The 21,662-nt window shown below is 35.7% G+C and overlaps 2 protein-coding genes and 2 non-coding genes across 4 annotated transcripts; 2 read left to right on the top strand and 2 right to left on the bottom strand.

The window, feature by feature from the left end:
* Positions 1–12,092: 12,092 nt before the first annotated feature.
* CYB-1 (cytochrome B561-1) lies at positions 12,093–13,577 on the top strand. The gene is made up of 4 exons (XM_078980764.1): positions 12,093–12,385; positions 12,743–12,791; positions 12,912–13,111; positions 13,180–13,577. Exons 1-4 carry the CDS (start codon positions 12,242–12,244, stop codon positions 13,483–13,485), a joined length of 699 nt encoding a protein of 232 aa, XP_078836890.1. The 5' UTR covers positions 12,093–12,241; the 3' UTR covers positions 13,486–13,577.
* Positions 13,578–15,846: 2,269 nt separating this feature from the next.
* MEE21 (PIN domain-like family protein) lies at positions 15,847–18,057 on the top strand. The gene is made up of 7 exons (XM_078980763.1): positions 15,847–16,026; positions 16,581–16,771; positions 16,873–16,953; positions 17,038–17,158; positions 17,243–17,542; positions 17,637–17,699; positions 17,776–18,057. Exons 2-7 carry the CDS (start codon positions 16,581–16,583, stop codon positions 17,872–17,874), a joined length of 855 nt encoding a protein of 284 aa, XP_078836889.1. The 5' UTR covers positions 15,847–16,026; the 3' UTR covers positions 17,875–18,057.
* Positions 18,058–18,334: 277 nt separating this feature from the next.
* On the bottom strand, positions 18,335–18,406 carry TRNAD-GUC (transfer RNA aspartic acid (anticodon GUC)). The gene has a single exon. It is a non-coding gene; the product is annotated as a tRNA-Asp (tRNA).
* Positions 18,407–19,833: 1,427 nt separating this feature from the next.
* On the bottom strand, positions 19,834–19,905 carry TRNAD-GUC (transfer RNA aspartic acid (anticodon GUC)). Its single transcript has one exon. It is a non-coding gene; the product is annotated as a tRNA-Asp (tRNA).
* Positions 19,906–21,662: the final 1,757 nt, after the last annotated feature.

Below are 21,662 nucleotides of genomic sequence, written 5' to 3'. Positions count from 1 at the left end.
AGGGAAAATCTAACCATATCATACTCAAGCAATCATATCCACATAGCAAGAATTTGAACTAGCATGCAACACAACTCATAAACTCATGCATAACCTAATCAGGCTATCCTACTACTGACTACTCAACACTATCATGCAGATCAAAAGCACATATAACAGGCACATAAGGCATCCTCCCTAGATCCTTAGTCCTAATCTAGCATGTTGTTCTATTAACTGATAATCAAAACATAAACTTGTATGGGTATTTTGGGGTACTTACTTGAGCTCGGTTGATTGCATGCACCACACCTCTTTTCTCTTCTCAAAGTTCTTTTCTTTTTGAATTCTTTTTACTTTTCTAAAACCATTTCGTTTCTCAAAACTCTTTTTACAAAATTGTCTTTTCATTTAGAAAACTTCCTTACCAATTCCTCAGTTTGAGTTCAGACACACCCTGAGAGCATGTCCGAATCCCTCAAACCAAGGCTCTGATACCAACTTGTAACGACCAAAAATTTAAGACCAAAAATTTCTTTTAATAAGTCATTACTTAAAGTAAAGTCATCATTCCAAAACATAATATGAGTATAAGTTTTCAAAACACATGTTCATTATCAGAGTAAACATTCCCAGGCTGTCTAATCTAGGGTGTGTGCCATGCGATCACCCCGAGCTCTTCCCTCCGCTACCGGAAGTACCTGAAACCAAAACTGAAAACCGTAAGCACGAAACTTAGTGAGTTCCCCACCCTACCACATACCATGCATAACCACATACTGCACATACTGGGCCACGCCCCCTATCTTGGGACTCGACCCCTACCTCGGGCCTCGCCCGCTACAACGGCCCCGCCGTTCCAGGCCCCGCCTGGCTTCTAGCCCCGCTCGGATACATATCTGTTTTACTTAGGCCCCGCCTGTCACAGGGCCTCGCCCGCCAACAAACAATAACACATAAACATTTCACAACACATAACTAACACATACAACTGGTTCTGTCCTAAGGCCTCGCCTATCCTGGGCCTCGCCCATGTCCTGCTACTGATGAGTCATGGGACCCCGTCCACGCTCCTAATGGTAGTGAGGTACGGGCCTAGCCCACTCTCACTCCGGTTCTAGTTCGGGCCTCGGCCCTATTCTGTTACTAATGAGATATGGAACCCCATCCACACTCTGCTATTGGTGAGATACGGGACCTCGCCCACACTCACCTCCCTACCAGGCACATACATGTATCACACAGACAACAGGTATAAACTATCATATAAAAATTTCTTTTGGCACCCGCCCGCTATTGCTGGACCTCATCCTGCAAATAATACTAGCATACTGTGCCTAGGGCTAACCCTCGGGTCTTCTACTCATAACTACATGGGCCGGCATTGTGGCCTTAGACCCATTCACACAAAGGGAAACTCACCTGCACTGGCTGAACTTGCTGATGATCTCACTAGTTGCTGCCCGAAAACTCACGGAACTCCTGCTCCCCTTGCTCCCCGAACTACCAATATCAATGCAACACTGAGTCTAACTGACCCCTGAAAGACAACCAAGTCCACCCTGGTCCAAAGTCAAAGTCCTGGTCAAAGTCAACCTTCCAGGTCAACCCTACTCGCCGAGTCACCCTACTGACTCGCCGAGTTCATAATGTTCAGATTCCTTCCATTCGTGACTCGACTCGCCGAGTCAGTCCATGACTCGCCGAGTCTGCCGATTTCTGAGTCCAGACCTGTCCAACTCACTGAGTCTCCACCCGACTCACTGATTTGAGCCTCAACTCGAAGGGTTTGGAGTTTCGCGACCTGACTCGCCGAGTACAAGGCAATCTTCATATGACTTGACGAGTTGTTCATCCCACTCGTCGAGTTTCTCCACAACTTCATGCTACTCGCCGAGTCCACTCAAAGGACTCACCGAGTCCCTTTAGTTCTCCTTACATGCAGAGGATTTTAGAGTCATGCATGGACTCCAAACTGTAGATCTACCCTTCCCAAGCCTATTCCACACGTAAAGTTGCAAACTTTACGTGTAGAGAAGGAGATCTAAGCAAAACATGCCAAAAACTAGGGCTTAAGGCAAAAAGACTCCATGATCCACTCAAGGGCTGATACTTTACGGAATTATAGACCAAAACAAGCATGGATCTGAGGTAGCAACCTCAAATTTGGACCTCAAGCTCGAGATTGATTTCAAACATGGCTTAAAAGCCCCAAAACTCATAACCAAGGGAAAATATGGAGGAGAGAAACGACTTAATACCTTCAAATGCTCTGAAATGATCCCCAAACTTCGGATCCAAAGCCACTCCTTGATGCTTCAAAAATTCCCACTTCTTCTTCTTCCTTTAAATCACTCAAAAATGGCCAAAAGCATGAATGAGCACAATGGGGGCTTAGGGTGCGGTATTCTGGGTGTGAGAGACAGTAAAGGAGCACTAGGAAGAAGAATGAGGCGATTAAATATGCTCCAAGCCCCGGATTTAGGGTTTTCCTTGCACAGACCCTACTCGCCGAGTCACCTTGGCCGACTCGCCGAGTTGGTCACTTATTCCTTGACTCGAATCCCGCTCGGACTCACCGAGTCCCTTCTTGGACTCGCCGAGTCGAACTTTAAATTAGAGCTTTTCTTTCCTTTCTTGGCCTTTGAAACTTTGGGTGTTGCATCGTTTATGTTCGTTTATTTAATAAATGAACGAACATGAACAAAAATTATCGTTCGTTAGTTAAATAAACGAACATGAATAATGGTCTCGTTCGTTCATTTATGTTCGTGAACGTTCGTTTATGATGTTCATTTACGTTCGTTTAAGTTTATTTATATTCATCTATATTTAATTATTTTATATTATATTGCTATATTATATGTTCGTTTATGCTCATATATGTTTAATTGTGTGTGTGTGTTTTTTTTTTTTTTTTTTTTTTTTTTTTTGTCTTTGTTCGTTTAGCATGTTCACGAACATAAATGAACGAACATGAACAAATTAATTTGTTAAACGAATGAACATGAACAAGAAAATCTCGTTCGTTTATCCGTTCGTGTTCATTTGTTGTTCGGCTAACTTAAACGAACGAACATGAACAAGACCTTGTTCGTGTTCGTTTGGTTCGTTTACAGCCCTAGTTGCGAGGAGATGGGTTTTCCGAGAGCGAGAACTCATAATCCAAGGGGACAATAGGAGGCAAATCGAACTTGAAGAGATTCAAGAGTCGAGCGATGAAGGAACATATAACGTTGGCGCTCAATCCGAGGAGGAAACTCCGGTTGAACCGATTGACAAATCCTTACCTCTTAAACATTCTAAAAGAGTTAGAGTTCAACCCCAGTTATATGGTTTTCATATTACTACAGAAAGGGACATGTATATTAGTGATAGTACACTAATAAATTTAGATGAACCTAACCGCTATAAGGAAGCCATAGTAGGCCCGGAGTCTGCAAAATGGAAAGAGGCGATGGACAGCGAGATTCAATCCATGTACGATAACCAAGTTTGGAATTTGGTTGACCATGTGCCCGGATGAAAGACGGTTGGGTGCAAATGGATCTTCAATAAGAAGACCGGCATGGATGGGAATGTGCACACATATAAGGCACGATTGGTTGCGAAGGGCTTTACTCAAACTCCGGAGTTGACTATGATGAGACCTTCTCACTAGTTGCCAAAATAAAGTCTATTAGGGTGATGCTAGCCATTGCTGCATTTCATGATTATGAAATATGGCAAATGGATGTCAAAACCACTTTCCTTAATGGGAAGTTGGCTGAGGATGTTTTCATGGCTCAGCCAGAGGGTTTTGTCGGTATGAAGCATCCCAATAGAGTGTGCAAGCTTGAGAAGTCCATTTATGGACTTAAGCAAGCATCTCGCAGATGGAATCTTTGCTTCGATGAGAAAGTCAAAGAGTTTGGGTTTGTACGAAGTGAAGACGAATCATGTGTGTATGTCAAAGCCAGTAGGAGTATAGTTAGCTTTCTCGTATTGTATGTCGATGACATACTACTCATAGGAAATGACATCCCAACATTGCGGGAAATTAGGTCCTGGCTCGGGAAGTGCTTCGCTATGAAGGACCTCGGAGAGGCTTCCTATATTTTGGGAATAAGGATAGTGAGAGATCGAAGTAAGATACTAATAGGACTTAGTCAAAATACTTACTTGGACAAAGTGCTAAAACGTTTTAGTATAGAAAACTCGAAGAAGGGAGAATTACCAATCCAAAGTAATGCTAAGTTGAGTAAGAATCAAAGTCTGAGTACTGAAGCCGAGATAGCAGAGATGAGCCGAGTACCTTACGCTTCCACAGTTGGCTCGATCATGTATGTTATGACTTGTACTCGCCCTGATGTGGCCTTCACTTTGAGCATGGTCAGTAGATATCAAGGGAACCCTGGCAAAGCACATTGGACCGCAGTCAAGAATATTCTTAAGTACCTTCGGAGGACAAAGGAATGGTTTCTAGTCCTCGGAGGGAGTTATGACTTAAAGGTGCGAGGATATAGTGACGCCAATTTCCAGACCGACAGGACAACTATCGTTCACAGTTGGGCTTGGTCTTTACCCTTAATGGAGGAGCAGTGACTTGGAAAAGTTCCAAGCAAGAAACCGTAGTTGTTTCAACGTGCGAATCAGAGTACATTGCAACGAGCGAAGCGTCAAAGGAGGCGATATGGTTGAATGACTTCATTGGAGACCTTGGAGTTGTGCCTGCCATAAAAGAGCCTATGGAAATTTTCTGTGATAATGAAGGATCAGTTGCCTTGACCAATGAACCAAGGGATCATGGTAGATCTCGACATATCGACAAAAAATATCACTTTATTAGACATCGGGTAGAAGAAGGAATCCTCGTAGTAAAGAGGGCATCATCAGAGGATAACCCGGCAAATCCGCTTACGAAAGGACTGAGTAGGGTTAAGCACTTGCAGCACGCTAGGAGCATTGGGCTGAAGGACGATATTAGTTTGGATTAGATAGTTTAGAAACGTGTAATAGATAAATGTAATTAACATTTGATGATTAAATAAAGGAGTATTATTTATAAGTGTAGTCACAGTCTTATGTTGATTGTTTAACTATTATTTTGCTCTGCATGTTTTGACTTCCTGAATAATTGAGTTAATTAAGAATAATCGAATTATTCAAATGGTCCACAGTCGTTCATATGTTGGAAGTAGGTATGAATGAAGACTGTCATGAATTGGTGTGTAGATTGTCTGAAAGGTATCAGACATAACAAAGGTTTGTTACAACGTTCATGAGGACTTATGAATAAGTTTTGAGCATTGGAATGAACCCGCGCTTGTTGGAATCACTTCATGGAATTTATCACGAGTGATCGCAAGACGATAATATCATATGGTCTTAAAACCAAGATATATGGTTTATTGTTTGCTAGTTGATTATGCATTGATAATGCAAAAACGCATCAATAACTTAATGTCATAAACGCATTGTTGTGTATAATTTGATCAGTGAATAGTAAATGCATATAAGTCGAAGTTTATCTGTTCCTTTTATCTGTTCCTTTTATTCAATTAAGTTCTATGTCAAATGAATCAGAGATCGAGAAACGAACTGCTAGACAATAGGTATGACTATGTTCCATGAGATTGTCTGCATGATATCTAAAACAGAGGACTGTACGATCCATTATCTAAAGGACAGGTTGTTGACAAGATCAGAATTTGACAACGTCTTTGAGAGCTACGATTTCTAATCGAGTTATGCTTGCATTTATGGTTACTAGACTTATCCAAGTGGGAGACTGTTGGATTAGTGTCTAAGCTTGTAACCATATTTGGTAAGTACTTGACCCGGTTGTGCATTGTCCTTTTGGGTTGCCTTCACCAAAGCAACTTTACTGGAGAAATAATAGAGAAAGAGGTTATTATGGTTTATTAATATATTATAAGAATTATATATTAAAAGAGAAATCATATTTTTTTAATTAATATTGGTCAATAATTATTTAAGAATTAATTTTGTGATCAAATGTAATTAATTAAACTAAAGGAGCTGAATTGTAATTATGTGATAGTTGCAAAATATGGCAATGGATGACCTATGGATAGGGTGGACGAATTCAAGGTGATAAGGCCTTATAATTCGTCCAAGATAAGGATTCTAGGCTTATCTTATAGGCTGCTTGGTGGGAAAGTAACCAGATAATGATAATGACTGGAACCATAATCTCTACCCTATATAAAGACCCATTAGGCCTAGGAAAATCAGCCACTTGATCCCTAGAAAACCTATAGTCGATTTTTGCCTCTCCCCCTCTCTCTATTTTGCATCTCCGTTTGCTCTTGGTGTTTGTGAGCCATTAGAGGTACTACACTTGTGGTACTTACTTTCCAAGACAAGGAGATTGAAGACTTGTGTTGTTATTACAATATAACAACAAGAGGTATGTAATCCCTTCTACTATCTAGATTTCAAAATACCTAGGAGCATGCTAGGGTTCTTCTTGTGTTCATAATGTTGTGTATCTAATAATGAAAACATAGATCCAAAATCTAGGGTTGCATGCACACATAGGATTGTTTGTATAAAACCCATCATAAATCTGATACCAGAATAATATGAGACATGCTCTACATGGCCAAAGACTCAAGGCCAATACCAGAAGTGTAACAACCCAAGTTTTTTTGTTTTAATATTACTAAAAATCACATCATTGAATGTCATATATAATAAAAACCATGGAATGAATAACTCAAAAGTCATAGTAATTGTGTCAAAACAAAACTGTATCAATCATAACAAAATATCTGAATAAAACTCGCAAGATATAACTGAAGCTGTGGTGTGTGCGATGCCATCAACCCGAGCTCTTCCCCTTGCTAGCGGAAGTACCTGAAACCAAAACTGAAACTGTAAGCACAAAGCTTAGTGAGCTCCCCCGAACTACCACATATCATGCAATAAAAAATAAACAACTATTGGGCCATGCCCACTACATCAGATCAAAGTCCGAAACTAACCAGGGCCTTGCCCTCTGCATCGGACCGAAGTCCGGAACTAACTAGGACCTTGTCCCCTACATCGGACTAAAGTCCAGAACTAGCTGCATCGGACCGAAGTCCGGAACTGACTGAACGTAACATAGCATAATCATAACTACTAGCATAAACACATATACTGCATACTGCATCGGACCGAAGTCCGGAACACATAACACAAAGACATCAAGCACACTGAACTACTGTATCGGACCGAAGTCCGGAACTACTGCTAATTAAACGGGTCGGCATTGTGGCCGTAGACCCGTTCCTACTGGAAGGAAAACTCACCTCGTAACGCTGGTTGCTGAGATGCTAACTCTAAAACTGGCTGACTGCTGCTCCGGAACTGTCCAACTACAAATCCCAAAAACACTAGATGATAAATGCCCTTAGGGTAAAATGACTATTTTACCCCTGGTCAAAGTTAACTCTTTGGTCAAAGTTAACTTTCAGTTAACCGGACTCGCCGAGTCAGGGCGTAGAATCGCCGAGTCCCTCCATCACTAGATCTGACTCCAACTCATCGAGTCCCTCCCCCACTCACTGATTCACCCTAAACTCTCAAATCGGGGAAAAATGGGGACTCGCGACTCGACTCGTCGAGTCTGAAGAACAACTCGCCAAGTCCTAAGCATGACATTACTATAAAGTTGATTTTGCTTGATTCCAATGCATCCAAAACATAGATATGGGTTCCTAGAACTGATTTCACACGTAAAGTTTCTAACTTTACGTTCATGCAAGCACATAAGAAGCTAAAATGCCCAAAAAGAAGCTAAAACAGGAGATCTAGGTTTGGAATGGGTGTTTAGCTCAATAAAGGTGGCAACCTTGAGCTCAAGGAGTCCAGAAATGCTTAGATATGAAACCCATTCATCTTAACTTCCCATAAAACAACCTCAATGTCTAGAAAATGTCAAAAGAAGCAACACTAGCAAGCTTTTAAGAAGATCTATATGATGACAAGCCAAAATTCGAGCTTTATACCTTAATAGAGGCTGGAATGACACAAGAAACTCAGATCTCCTTTGCTTCTCTTGAAAACCTCTCTTCTCTCTTCTTCTTCTAATTTCAAAATGCACCAAAATCCTTTACAAGATGAGAAATACTTCAAAAAGCTTAAAGGGAAGCTAGGGTTTAGTAAAGGACGCTCTAAGGGTGATGGAGACTGGTTTGGGGCGCATAAATGTGTTTAAATAGGGTGCAAACCCTTGAAATTAGGGCTTCATCCAGACAGGTAGACTCGCTGAGTTCAAGCATATGGACTCGCCGAGTAACCAACTTAAATCGTGTGATCATCCTATCTCTACTCAACGATTCGGGCTACAGACTCGTCGAGTACCCCTTAAGAAATGAAAATATTTTATTTGAATTACATATCAAAAATGGGGCGTTACAAGAAGTGATACGTGACATGCTCTACATGATCAATGATATAAAAATCAAGATAACACAGGAAAACACATAGCACATAACATACAATTGTTCCTATATATTGAACTCATCTTGAATTAACTGAATAATGATATGACAATTCGGGCAACACTTTGTTTCTATATATAATTTTCTTTGATGAAACCGAGGATTTTAGTTAAAATCCGGACTTTACGCGGGCAGAGTTTCGATCGACTAGAAAATATGATTTCATCGGAAACTTCGGAGCGTCGAGACTTGCTTCGGGTGTCGGGGATGATACCGGGACTTTAGGGGGTGTTAGAGGGGCTTGAGAGAGGCTAGAGAGTGAATGAGAGTGATAATTTGTAACATAAACCCGGAGGGCTCGATTTCTATTTATAGGTTGAAAATTCGACTCTCATGTCGTGAACCATGTATGTTAATGTCGTGACTTTGATCTTGGTGATACCCTAGGCTTTCCATGTGTCTTATACGCTAGAAAAGCGTCGTTCACTGAGTTCACGTCGTGAATGCAGTCAAATTCTCGAAGTTTGTGCTCCGAACTTCAAAAATCCATATTTTTCGCATACGAGCTCCGTTTTTGATGTTCTTTATATCCACACGAAGGTGAGATTATGCTCTAAAACGTTCATTTAGATTCCGTTGGCTAATTTTGAATTTATTTTTAATATTATATTATATTATATTTTTAACGGGTCGAGACAGGAAAAGTCCGTTAAAATTTCATAACTTCTTCATCCGACGATCGTTTGCATCTGTCTTTTTACCATTGTACTACTATTGATGAGATATTCGATTCTCATTTAGGTTGTGTCGGTTAAATATCGCTCGATCTTTATTTCGAGTTTTTGGGCTGCATAATGCTAAGTCAAAACTTCGAAAAATCATAACTTCCGCATACGAAGTCAGATTTGGGCGTTCTTTTTATGGACGTTCTCGGTTTAACGTATTCTATTCCTTTCGTTTAGATTACTAAGGGAAAAAAGTTCTCTATCGTAAATTCATTATTTACGCTTCCCGGTGTCGTGTCGGTTTTGCCGCGAAACTTCGATTAGTCATAACTTATTTGTTATAACTCGGATTTCGATGAAGTTTTCGCCTAAATGTTTCTAACGAGATTCTTTACAATTTTAAATAATAAAATTTACTTACTTCAAATTTTATATTTTCATTAAATTTCAATATTTGAATTTTGATTGGAATCTCATAAGACTTCCAATATTTTCCGAGTGGTTCTAAACATAGTTTTACTTTATTTTTAGTAAAAACTATCTGTTAGAACTCAACACTCAAATTCATATAATATTTCATAATATTATTTATTTAAACTAACAAAACACGATAATTGAACGTATATGTTACACCAATGTCGGCCCGTTTATGTAGTTATTGTATGTTGGACTCCGGTCTGATGTCGGGGTTAGCCTGATGTAGATTATATGTGTTCCGGTCCGATGTCGGGGTTAGCCTGATGTAGATTATATTTTCATTATATGTGTGCTGGGATAAGCCCGATGCCAAGCGTAATCTGATGCCGGGGTGAGTCCGATGCCGGGTAAGCCGATGTCGGGTTCATCCTAATGTAGTTGGACGATGTCCCATAGTTGTGTTGTTATATGATATATATGTGTATGTTATGTGGTAATTTGGGGAAGCTCACTAAGCTTTGTGCTTACAGTTTTCAGTTTTGGTTTCAGGTACTTCAACTAGCAAAAGGAAGGGCTCATGATGATAGCATGATACACACCACAGTCTTTTTGGGTTGGGAGTTTACTCTGATATTTGTTTTGAGATTTGGAGTCTTTGACAGGTGATATTGTGTTTTGAGATACATGTTTTATGATTTTCTATTATGATGATGATTTTTATGGTTATAAAAATGATTGAAAAACGAAAATTTTGGACTGTATTTTTGGGATGTTTCACATAATCAAGTTGAACAACGACATTGAGAAATCGAACTAGAACCATTCAATCAAATTGTTTACAAGTTTATTTCATTTTCTGCATGTTTTTAAAGTAGATTGCTATTTTATTGTTTTACTTTGGCAAACAAAACCCTCTTTTTTTTTTTTATTTTTTTTTATTTTTTATTTTATCAAAGTACCTTGCACAAAGAGGTATAGACTTTTATCCCGTGTCTCTATGGTTTGACCCTGCTTGCATTGTACTACTTTTTTAGTGCATTAAAACAGTGTATTTGGAGTCTTTTGTACACATACTATTTGTTGGGTTGGACACACCTAACACGAACCAACTTTATGCCAAAGGCCAAGGGATGAGCTAATAGAAATAGAAACTTAAGCGATTGTGAGCCTAGATAATGACAATAGCAACTTAAGCAATTGTGAGCTTAGATACTCAAAATGCGAGGTGATGACAATAGCAACTTAAGTGATTGTGAGCCTAAATAATGACAATAACAACTTAAGTGATTGTGAGCCTAATACTTGATGCATGCATGCATATGTATTGTGATAGATGATATTTTAGGGAACTCACTAAGCTTTGTGCTTACCCAATTGATTATAAATACTTTTAAGGTATTTCTTCGATTCGTGAGAAGGGCAAGATTCGACCGTACACACTCACATTGATATCATGTTTTTCTGCATAATGTAATTATACTTTGATTTAAATGAAATAAAAATGAAAAATTTTATGGTAAAATTTTAAGACGTTCACATATCATCCGCATAGATATGGTATGAAAAAGTCAAATCGTTTTTCGAAAGAGTAATGTCGTGATAATGAAACTTTTCTATCTTCCAACATAGCTTTAAGACTCTCCATAACGTCGATGAAAAGAAAACATGAAAAAGGGTCACATTGTCTCGACCTTCTTAAAATGTCAAACTTCTTAGTAAGTGACTCAACCGAAACTCTGTAGGAAGAAAGATTACCCTTTTATCTAATATATTCATTCCAACCAAACTCCATTTGTTCAAAAATCGAGTCCAAATAACTCTAATTTAAAGAGCCAAATGCCTTATCAAAATATATTTTGTAAATTACTCATTTTTTTCTTTGCTTTTTAATCTAAGTAATAACTCATTTATATCAAAGGTTCGTAGTCAAGAATATTTCTCCCTTCTACATAAGAGCAAATTGTGCCTACAATTAGAATGACATATGATGTACTTACAATTTAAGTTTGTGTTTTATCATTAAAGTGGAATTATGTATGTATGAGTTCATTCTAAGGAAAAATAAATAAATAATTTTAGTTGCATAATTATTAAAGCGCAACTGATTCTAATACACATTATTAATCTTGTTTGTTTTTATTTCAAAATTTGTTTGCAATAGTTAAAGTCGTTTAAATTCTTTTTAATTTCTTTTTTTAGAAATTAGACATCGTGTTTTGGTTTTGATTAATCATTTTAAAAAATTAAAACAACTTGATGCATAAAATTTGATCACACATTTTCTATGTATTCGACACCGTGTCCTGTCAGTTCAAAAATAATGAATTTTTATTTTTGACATGTTAACGAGAACACGATCAAATAATATGACACAAAAATGTGACTCGAACAAAACATATTGCGGAAAATAACTCGTAAACGTTTCAGAATTGGGTACCTTTCAATTTTAAAATGAAAGTCAAACTTGTAAGGTTTAGGTCTCAAGTTCTTTCCAAATCTGATACCAACCAACCTAGCTTCCATTGTCATCGATGTCAAGTTTACTAAAGTAATCTGTACTGGCGTCAAAGATTGTCTTGCCTAAATCCGTGTCAACACTTTTAACCTCGCCGGAAACCCTATCAAATTGTAAACCCTTGCTACTCCGTGCTTGCTTCTGTGTGTGTGATTGCCGATTGGAGCAGGAAGATGGCGGTTCCGCAGGTGAAATTCCCACTATTCTTATGCGTGCGGGTTCTAGGTGTAATTGTGGCTGCTTTGGTTCTGATATGGAATATCCGCTATAGAGGAGGATTGGCTCTCATATCAGACGACAAAAGTCTCATCTTCAATGTAATTCTCTAAATCCAAATGTCATATTGTTTAAGTAGAAAGAAAAACCTTATTGATTCTTAGCTTTTTATGCTTGCAGAGGATTTAGGGTTTTATTTAGCAATGCCATAAACATAATGAATAAGCTCTTGCTTAAAACGCATGATTCGAATTTCAGATTCAAGATCTGTAATTGATGATCTAATGTAGTTATGTTTAACTGTTTATTCTGCACCGATTGGTAATTACCAGACTATTGTAGAGCTTCTGTCTGGAATTATAACTTCAGGCTTCAGTCATTTGCTAATGCCACTTCCATTTCACTGATAGAGAAAATTTTGAATACGATCTGAAGAATCTGTGATTACTGTACTGCAGGTTCATCCTGTTCTGATGGTGATTGGCCTTGTTCTGCTGAATGGGGAAGGTAACTAACTGTATTTAAATATGACTTGCTATGATGACAAATGAAATGATCACACATATACTCACAATCATCATTTCTTCTTCACCCTTTAATTCATGGTTCTTGATGGATGTGATGCAGCCATGCTAGCATACAAAACAGTAACAGGAACAAAAAGTTACAAAAAGCTAGTGCATCTCTCCCTCCAGTTCATGGCATTTCTGTTTGGCATAATTGGTTTATGGGCTGCTTGGAAGTTCCACAATGACAAAGGCATTGACAACTTCTACAGTCTGCATTCATGGTTGGGGTTGGCTTGCTTATTCCTATTCACCATTCAGGTTCTCAAAATTTTCTTTCTTTCTATCATCTTTTTTTGGTTTTACTGATTCCGTTATTGAATGTTTAGTGGGGAGCTGGATTTGTGACATTCTGGTATCCGGGTGGTTCAAGAAACAGCAGGGCATCTTTGATGCCATGGCACGTGTTCTTTGGAGTGTATATTTATGTGCTTGCTGTTGCTGCTTGTGCTACTGGGTTGTTAGAAAAAGCTACCTTTCTTCAAACCAACAACATAATTTCACACTATTCTGCAGAAGCAATGTTGGTGAATATTTTGGGGGTTTTGATTGTTTTCTTGGGTGGTTTTGTTATTCTTGGTGTTATATCACCTCCAAATGGCAAAGGCGATGTTCTTAGAGGATCTGTAGAGTAAATAAATAGGAGTTGTATTTGATCTGTTTTTGGTTTTATAAAGTTGTGACTTTTGAGTTTTGAGTGAGTAATCATTAAGAAATATTATACGCATTTGTGCTGTATTGTGGTTAGCTTCAGCTATCTTCTCTATTCATGGTAAGCAACCGATCATAAACAATACCCATTTTCCGTTTATTTGTCTTTGAGGATTATGAGCATTACATTGAAAACGGATTTAATGATGACACATTGTTTATACACGCGGTTATCGAAATATAGATTTGTCATATTAAACTTGTGTATCTTCAAACATCACATATCTAGATTCTTTATTGAACTTCTATTATGATCTATATGTTTTGAGTATACATTGGCAAATCTTACTAAAGTATATGCAATTTAGAAACTGTTTTTTAATTAATTTATTTTTTCTATCCTTTATTTGTCATTTTAATGCCATCTCAACAACAATAAAACCTTATATTTTTTTATAACTACAATAGAAAATTACTTTGTAAGATAATCAACTCTCACTTTTGTATACATGTAGTTATTTTTTTATACACGATTTAACATTAAAATTACACGAGCTTTTTAAAATGTACCATTTTGATAGGGTCAAGGTGTTGCTGATTATTTTTTATTTTATTTATTTATTTATTTTTGTAGCCATGATTTACTATTAAAATTTTATTTTTATACGATTTATCATTAAATTATGGCCCTTTAAACTTCTCCGACCAACATCATCCACTCACACCACCATCCACCTTCTGCCGCCACCATCCAATTCCAACAACAAACATTACCTTCCATCAACACCATTTGCCACCAATCTCCACTAGTTACCGCTACCATCACCAAGTAAATGTTGTTGGTTGAAGAAAATGATCAAAAAATTGATGATAGTCGGAAAAAATAAAAATGACTAAATAAGTACAAAACTTAGTTTAATGGAAAATGGTGTATGTAATTGTAAGTTTAATGATATTTCTTGATCAGAAAAAATGAGTTTAATGATGTTTTTTGAGTAGGTAAATTAACAAGACCTACTATAATCTGTCAAAATGATATTTATTGAATAACAAATATTAGTTTAATGGTAAATTGCATATAAAAAATGACTAAATATGTATAAAAAATGATGTTTATTACCCTACAAAGTTGTTACGTTCACTTTTACACATCATTTTATCATATTTTCTTAATAATTTTCAGGGCATATTGTGTTCATTTAGCATGCATTTCATATATTTCATTACATCATTAATTTTCAACAATGTTACTTATTTAAGTTAAATTTGTGCACTTTAATGTTAAAAGACAATGATATTTTCGAGCAACGATATAAGTCACATGAAAATCTTTACACCCATAATTATGTAACAACATTAGTGATCAAGCAAAAAAGCAATATAAATGAATTTTGACATTTTTAGCTAGCATTAGATGGTCAGGACCCAGGGGTAAACGTGGTGCAGTTGAAATTTTATTGACGTCTTTTTAACTCATAGATTTTTAATCCCCATTAGTCGGATTAAATCTATAATAAGAAAAAAAAATTATTTCACTCCGAAATATGTACTGAGAAAAAGGTTACTTAGCAAAAAAAAAATGTTAACAAATTTGCAGATAATTCTTAGCATAATTAATACCCTTTTCTTTTTGTTCTAAAAAAATATCATTTTGTTATAGAAATAGCAAAAGTAAGAAAAATTATTCAATGTGGTTGGTCAACGTGTTGATGAACTAGTTGTTATTTAGTTGTTTGCCCTTGGCAAACCTTTTGTTTTATTGGTGCTGTTTTAAAAAAATCTTTTTTTAAGAGTGTTATAATGACTGTTTTGGACATATAAAAAATATAAGTTTAAAGATAAAGATATGACATACAAACTCTTATCTTTTCAAAATAAAAAACGATTTTACCGTGACATTATTTTTTGGTGTGTTAAAACCGGAAGTATGCAAGTTTTTTTTTTAATTTAATTTAATTATTGTCTCTATTACATGCTATATAGATTTTCAATCACTATAAAAATTCACAAGAAACCTTTAAGTTTACATTTTTAATTTTTTTTTACCTTAAATACTTTTTTCAGCATATTATATGTATTTATACATGAAAAATGTTTAATTAAACATGCGTATCATATGAGAAAAATAAGAATTTAGGATAAAAACATAAACTTTTTATAAACTTAAGAACTTTTTTGTGAAATTTTTATTTACTGGAAACCGATCATAAGGTCCAAAAAAAAAAACTTACAAAATTTCGATTTTAATACATAAAAAAATAATGTTAATGTAAAAATATATCTTTTAGAAAAATTAAATAGTATATTTTTAAATATATTTAGTTGTTTACCAAATATCGAAAATTTGTAATTTAACCTGAAGAAATTGGAAGCCCTAGCTCTTCAACGTGCGCCTACAACCCAACAGAACATTACCGCCGACGATTCCCTCCGGCCACACCAGACGCCTATCAGCTCGATTTCTCCCGAGTCTTCTTCAGCTAATCGATTTCTCCGACGCCGTCTTCAGCTAAAGCTTCATTAACGTTCGATTTCTGTTTTTTATTTTGAGTTCGATTTGTGCCACGTTCCCCTAAAGCTTTATTACGGTTCTGAATTTGAAATAGTGCTATAACCTTGGGTTTATGTGCTTGTATCGGTTGCACCTTCATTGATTCTAAAATTAGTTTTTGAAAATTCTACACTTTCTGCTTCCAGCACCAAATATGTAAATGTTTAATGTTTATTAAATTACGATTTGTTAATTTATATTGATGAAAGTCTCATAGACTATTGATTTTGACTCTCAAAGATGATGCTAGAACCCTCTAGTTTTGTGGTTTGAAACCTAGGATTGTTTTTGATAGGTTGCTTCTGGAAATTGTGGTTTGAAATGTTGGATTCTAGTCATTCTACTATTAGCCTTGTTATTAGAGATTATATTTACTATTTTGTTGATTGGGAATTGTAAAGGAATAAACAAGCATCTCTTTCTGTCGCTTCTTTTTGGTTTTCAAATAGCATTTGATATGAATATAATGGATTCATTTGTCAAGTTTCGATGATTGATTGATTGATCTCATTATCCTATATCATACAGATGAGATTGAAAAAGCAGAAGCGTCATCGCAGAAGTGTTAGATTCTACACAACATGCTTTGGTTTCAGAGCACCCTTCAAAGTCTTGTGTGATGGAACATTCATACACCATCTTCTTGTTAATCGCATCACTCCAGCTGACACAGCCCTCTCTAACATCCTAGGTGCTCCAGTCAAAATGTTCACAACCAGGTTCCATAATCATTTACCTTTCTACCCTTTTCTCTTCTACAACTTGTAATATCTCCAAAAATTCTTACACTTACATCTTCTTTCTCCCCCTTCTTCATCAGATGTGTTCTTGCAGAGTTGAAAAGTCTCGGTGAATCCTACTCTGATTCTCTTAATGTGGCCCGTGATCTTGCACCTGCAAGGTTAGTATCCACTATCCAGTATCCCCTTTTCAGCATTTGCAATTATATCTTCACAAATTTATAAAAAAAAAAGGTTATTTTCAGGTGTGATCATGAGCAGAGGAAGAGTGCTGTGGCCTGTTTAACAGAAGTTATTGGGGAAGACAATTCAGAGCATTTCTTTGTTGCTAGTCAAGATGCTGACTTGCGCAAGAAGTTTCAAGAGGTTTATTTAATACTTTCTTAAAATGATTTATGGAAACTTTAAAAGTATATCTTATGCTTTGCTATGTTTGTTTAATGAATACAGAAACCAGCTGTCCCTGTAGTATTTGCACTTAGAAATGCTTTGTTTCTTGAACCTCCATCTCAGTCTCAACAACAGTTTGCCAAATCTGCTGAAGAACAACGCTCACATATGAATGAGTTGGAGTTTAAGATGCTTGTTAAAAGGAAAAAGAAAAGTTCAGTGAATGAGGAATTAGGAGAAGCCTCTGATGGGGATGAAGATTTGTCAAAAAAGATTATAGAAGATCTGAAGAAAAATGCTGCTAAAAGGAATAATACGGATGTGAAGGATAAAGTACAATTCAAGAGAAAGAAAGCCAAGGTTTTCTTTTTATGATGCTTTCAGCATATTTCTTTGATGGTGTTCTTTGATCTTAGATATGTATAGGTGATTATAAACTCATTTTTGTTTTCAGGGTCCAAATCCGTTATCTTGTAAGAAGAAGAAAACCGAGAACCAAAAACCTGTTGCTAACAAGGTAAGTAACTTTTAAAATGAGTGTTTATGTTTCTATCTTCTTTGGTGGATGTGTTGATGCTTGCATTTCATTGCAGGAAGGTAATGAGAATGAGAGTGCTGAAACAATAAGGAGCAGGAGCAAGAAAAGGAAGAGGTCTCGTAAGCAGAAAAGTCTCACTGATGCAACTGCCTAAATCATGTTTTACATATAAAGTCTTCACAAGATGAAGTGATTTGTTTGTTTTGTGATAAAGTTGTCAAGAACTACATATGAGTAGGAGTCTGTAGAGCTTAGGCTCAATTTTTGTAGTAATTTATGGGCTCTGAGTATTATAGCCTGTTATAGTTAATTTATGCTAATGTGGGTTTTTAATTAATCTGGATGCTAATTGTGAAAAGATAGTGTTCTTGTTAAAGTATTATCTATTGATGAATGACGATGCGAATAATAAGACACGATCAATAAGTAAATGTAGATGAAGATAATAAAAAATCAATAGATGAAACGTAGTTTTACCAGCTAAGCTGTTTAATTGTAAGAGAATCAACTTTTGGGACTATGGGTGTAATATGAGTAAATGTAGTTGTAAAAAAAACTGATATTTGGTATGTATATGGTCGATGGACTTTCTAAATGTCAAAAAATGTAAGAAACGCCGTTGCCGGGGATCGAACCCGGGTCACCCGCGTGACAGGCGGGAATACTTACCACTATACTACAACGACATTTTTGATTGTTTTGTAGTATAATTTTAGATATAAGATAGATTCAGCTTTTGCTATGAAATTCATTTTTAGCTTAATTCGCTTTTAGCTGAGGTGATGTACACTAACCATAGTTTTGGATTTTGTTAAGGGTATTATTTGAATCATTACTCCATAAGAAGATAAAATGTTTGTGTATGGTGAGATTGAAAGGACACCATAACAGTTATGTGATTGTTAAAACCATAAATCTGTTTGTTGAAAAGATGTTCATCTTATATCGTTTTCTGTTAATACCAATGTTTCTCCTAAGTATTTATCTATTTTATTACATGATCAAAATGTTTGAGTTTTGTATAAATAGAGTTCCCGAAGCAGCATAGATGGCCATATCACAATTTTGGTTAGCACAAATCTAGTGGATGAGATGATGTCATATATCCAATAGCTTTTTGATAAAGGATTTATTTAACCGAGTACTTCATTGTACAAGTGCCATACATCTTTGTGAAAAGACGACATGATGCATATGTGCATAGATTACATGAGTTGATCTTTGTTCATCAAACGACGTCGATAATTATTATAGACATTATAAGTACCATGTCATTTTGTTTGAGAAAACAGAAAAATATTATAGCTTGTAACTTGTAAGGGACTTAAAATGAATTGAGCTGTTTAAAAGTTAAAACAACTCTAGCCCTCAAAATTGGCAGCAGACATGCAATTATTTCATTTATAGGTTGTATCTTTTACAACATATTTGATTGGATTATATTTATAAAATGACTTTATTCAATAGTTTGATCCGTTGTTTTGCAGGGTATAAGATGATTTATTGTCATTGGACAATCTTGTTGTTTATGTTCACATCATGAACTCATTCCGTTATTCAGGTTACAAGTCTAATTAGTAGTTAAGGATATTTTCATAGTTTAATGTATTTTAAGTTAGTTTGGTAGCTAGAAGTCTCTCCTCTAAACTCATCTATCTAATCGTTTTTTCATTATTTATATAGTTCAATTAAGAACATTAATGGGGTAACTATTAACAAAATAATGTTCATGAAAGATTATTTAATAACTACGCTAATTATGAACAATGCTGATCAAATATATATGATAAGAGCAAAAATAAAGAGATGAACTAAAGGTCTTTGACCTAATTTTTCACACTATGGTTGCTTAATTCTAAAGGCCGGTCTAACAATAATTTCTTTAGATTATGGGTGTATTTCGATAATTAATTTTATAGGATGCTGAATCCAATCTTTCTTGTATCAATTTCTCGATGATCACACTCTTTCAAAAAGAAAATATATAATTTGTTTTAAATATATTGGATGAATTAAATTTGTTGCTAAATAGTAAATCCTATTAGAATTTTGCCTATGCTTTGGGCTTTAATACTCAAAGGCCAAACCCAAAAAACGGCAATATTAAAATTTTCGCCGCTGCCGGGGATCGAACCCGGGTCACCCGCGTGACAGGCGGGAATACTTACCACTATACTACAACGACTTTTGTTTATTATGTTTCTAAATTGTAATATCATCAAAGCAACTCCTTGAAATTTGAGAGGATGGTCCCAACACTTATTTCTCAAACCGTTATTAGGTGAGTTATACGTAATGTCTATTTCTTTTAAAAAATTATAATTTAACGACATTTGAATATTTGATCATATATTTAAATATTATTTATATAGTTATTAAAAATCAAATACATATATAATTTACGTAATAACAGCCAACTATATTGAACTAGTGTCATACCCGTCCGATACTTGACAAATATATAAACAATATATTGATTTATTTTATTTTTAACCCACGTTTTTGGAACTCAATCATATAAATAATTGCATACAAATAGAATTAAGATTATAGAGCAAATAACAAACATGCAAATTTAATGACCAAATGCAAAATATTAAAGATAACATACCACTTTTTGTGCAACCAAAATTATGTTTTTTCCTTATGTTATTTATGAGCTCATCAAGCTTAATCTTGAATATACCTGGAACAATGTCACATCTATTGGTACTTGGTTGACCAAATACAGTTTGTTGAACATGACGTTCAATTTTAGGCTATTTTGGGTTGCACGTCATCGTAACGAATAAATCTAAAGTTCCAGCTCAACGACATATGACTACTGGATCCTGATATCGTTGTATTATATGCCTCAGTTCACTATTAAATGATGATGGTAGCATAACACGACAACCCACATATGAAACACTTGTTTCGCCTCTAAATAAATTATCATGAAAACCATGATACAACTTCGAACGAATAGTAGCTTGGTTTCTCTTATGCTAGTCTAAATCATGTTCAAGCACTGCAATATAAGCATAAAAAATGAATGTATGAAAAAAATGACCAACTTTGTGTAGAGTTTTACCTTCATTGGTCCAAAAATGTAAATGAAAACAATAATATTCCCTCAAACTAACATTTTTTGTATGATGTAGAATTAGTTGTTAGAGGGATATTTTAATGGAACCCATATTCTCCATATGAGAAAAGTAACGGATACTGCAACGCCATAAAAGATGGATGCAGTTCACCTATCCTTTGCACGGTACAGTTACCACGATCTTCAATAAGTACATCACGAGACTGTATAGGCCTACCATCACTTGGAATCAATGCAACTACTTCAGATACAATTGGCAGATTATATTGTCTTCCATCTTTGTTTCGGTTACCAAATTAATTGAAATTTAACCGGTTGCGTTGATGACTCGTGGAACCTATCTTTAGCCATCCGAAATGCTTGAACCAATGAGTTATTATCATCTAGCATAGAAATGATTTCTTCAACCAACCCTCGAAGCATGTTTACATCTGAACTTGGAGAAACACAACTGCGTAAGGCATAAAACCGATTGTCGATTTCATTTTCAGTATCATACATGTATAACTGTGCAAATCTAGGACGTCCATCCTCGTGCGAAGGTAACAAACTGCCGAATGAATGTAGTTTCTAACATATTTACTGAAAATATTAAGATTAGTAACAAAATGTATTTGTTACTAAAAAATACATACATTGTCCATAAAGATAATCAAATAGGCTTTTCCTTGCACCTGGTTGAAGTAAAGAAATAAAATTCATAATAGACAAATCATTATCAATAATCAACCCATGACATAAAAACAATAGATTGATTTTTCACTTTCTGTTATAACATCGTACTTTCATTTGTTTCAATTATAGCATTGTACTGTAACATCCCAAAAATACAACCCAATTTTATTATTATTGTT

Source organism: Lactuca saligna, chromosome 2, assembly GCF_052625555.1.
Source record: "Lactuca saligna cultivar CGN05327 chromosome 2, ASM5262555v1, whole genome shotgun sequence".
Classification (NCBI taxonomy): domain Eukaryota; kingdom Viridiplantae; phylum Streptophyta; class Magnoliopsida; order Asterales; family Asteraceae; genus Lactuca; species Lactuca saligna.
Note: the sequence above shows the minus strand (reverse complement) of the source record. Positions and strands in the feature narration are given on the sequence as shown.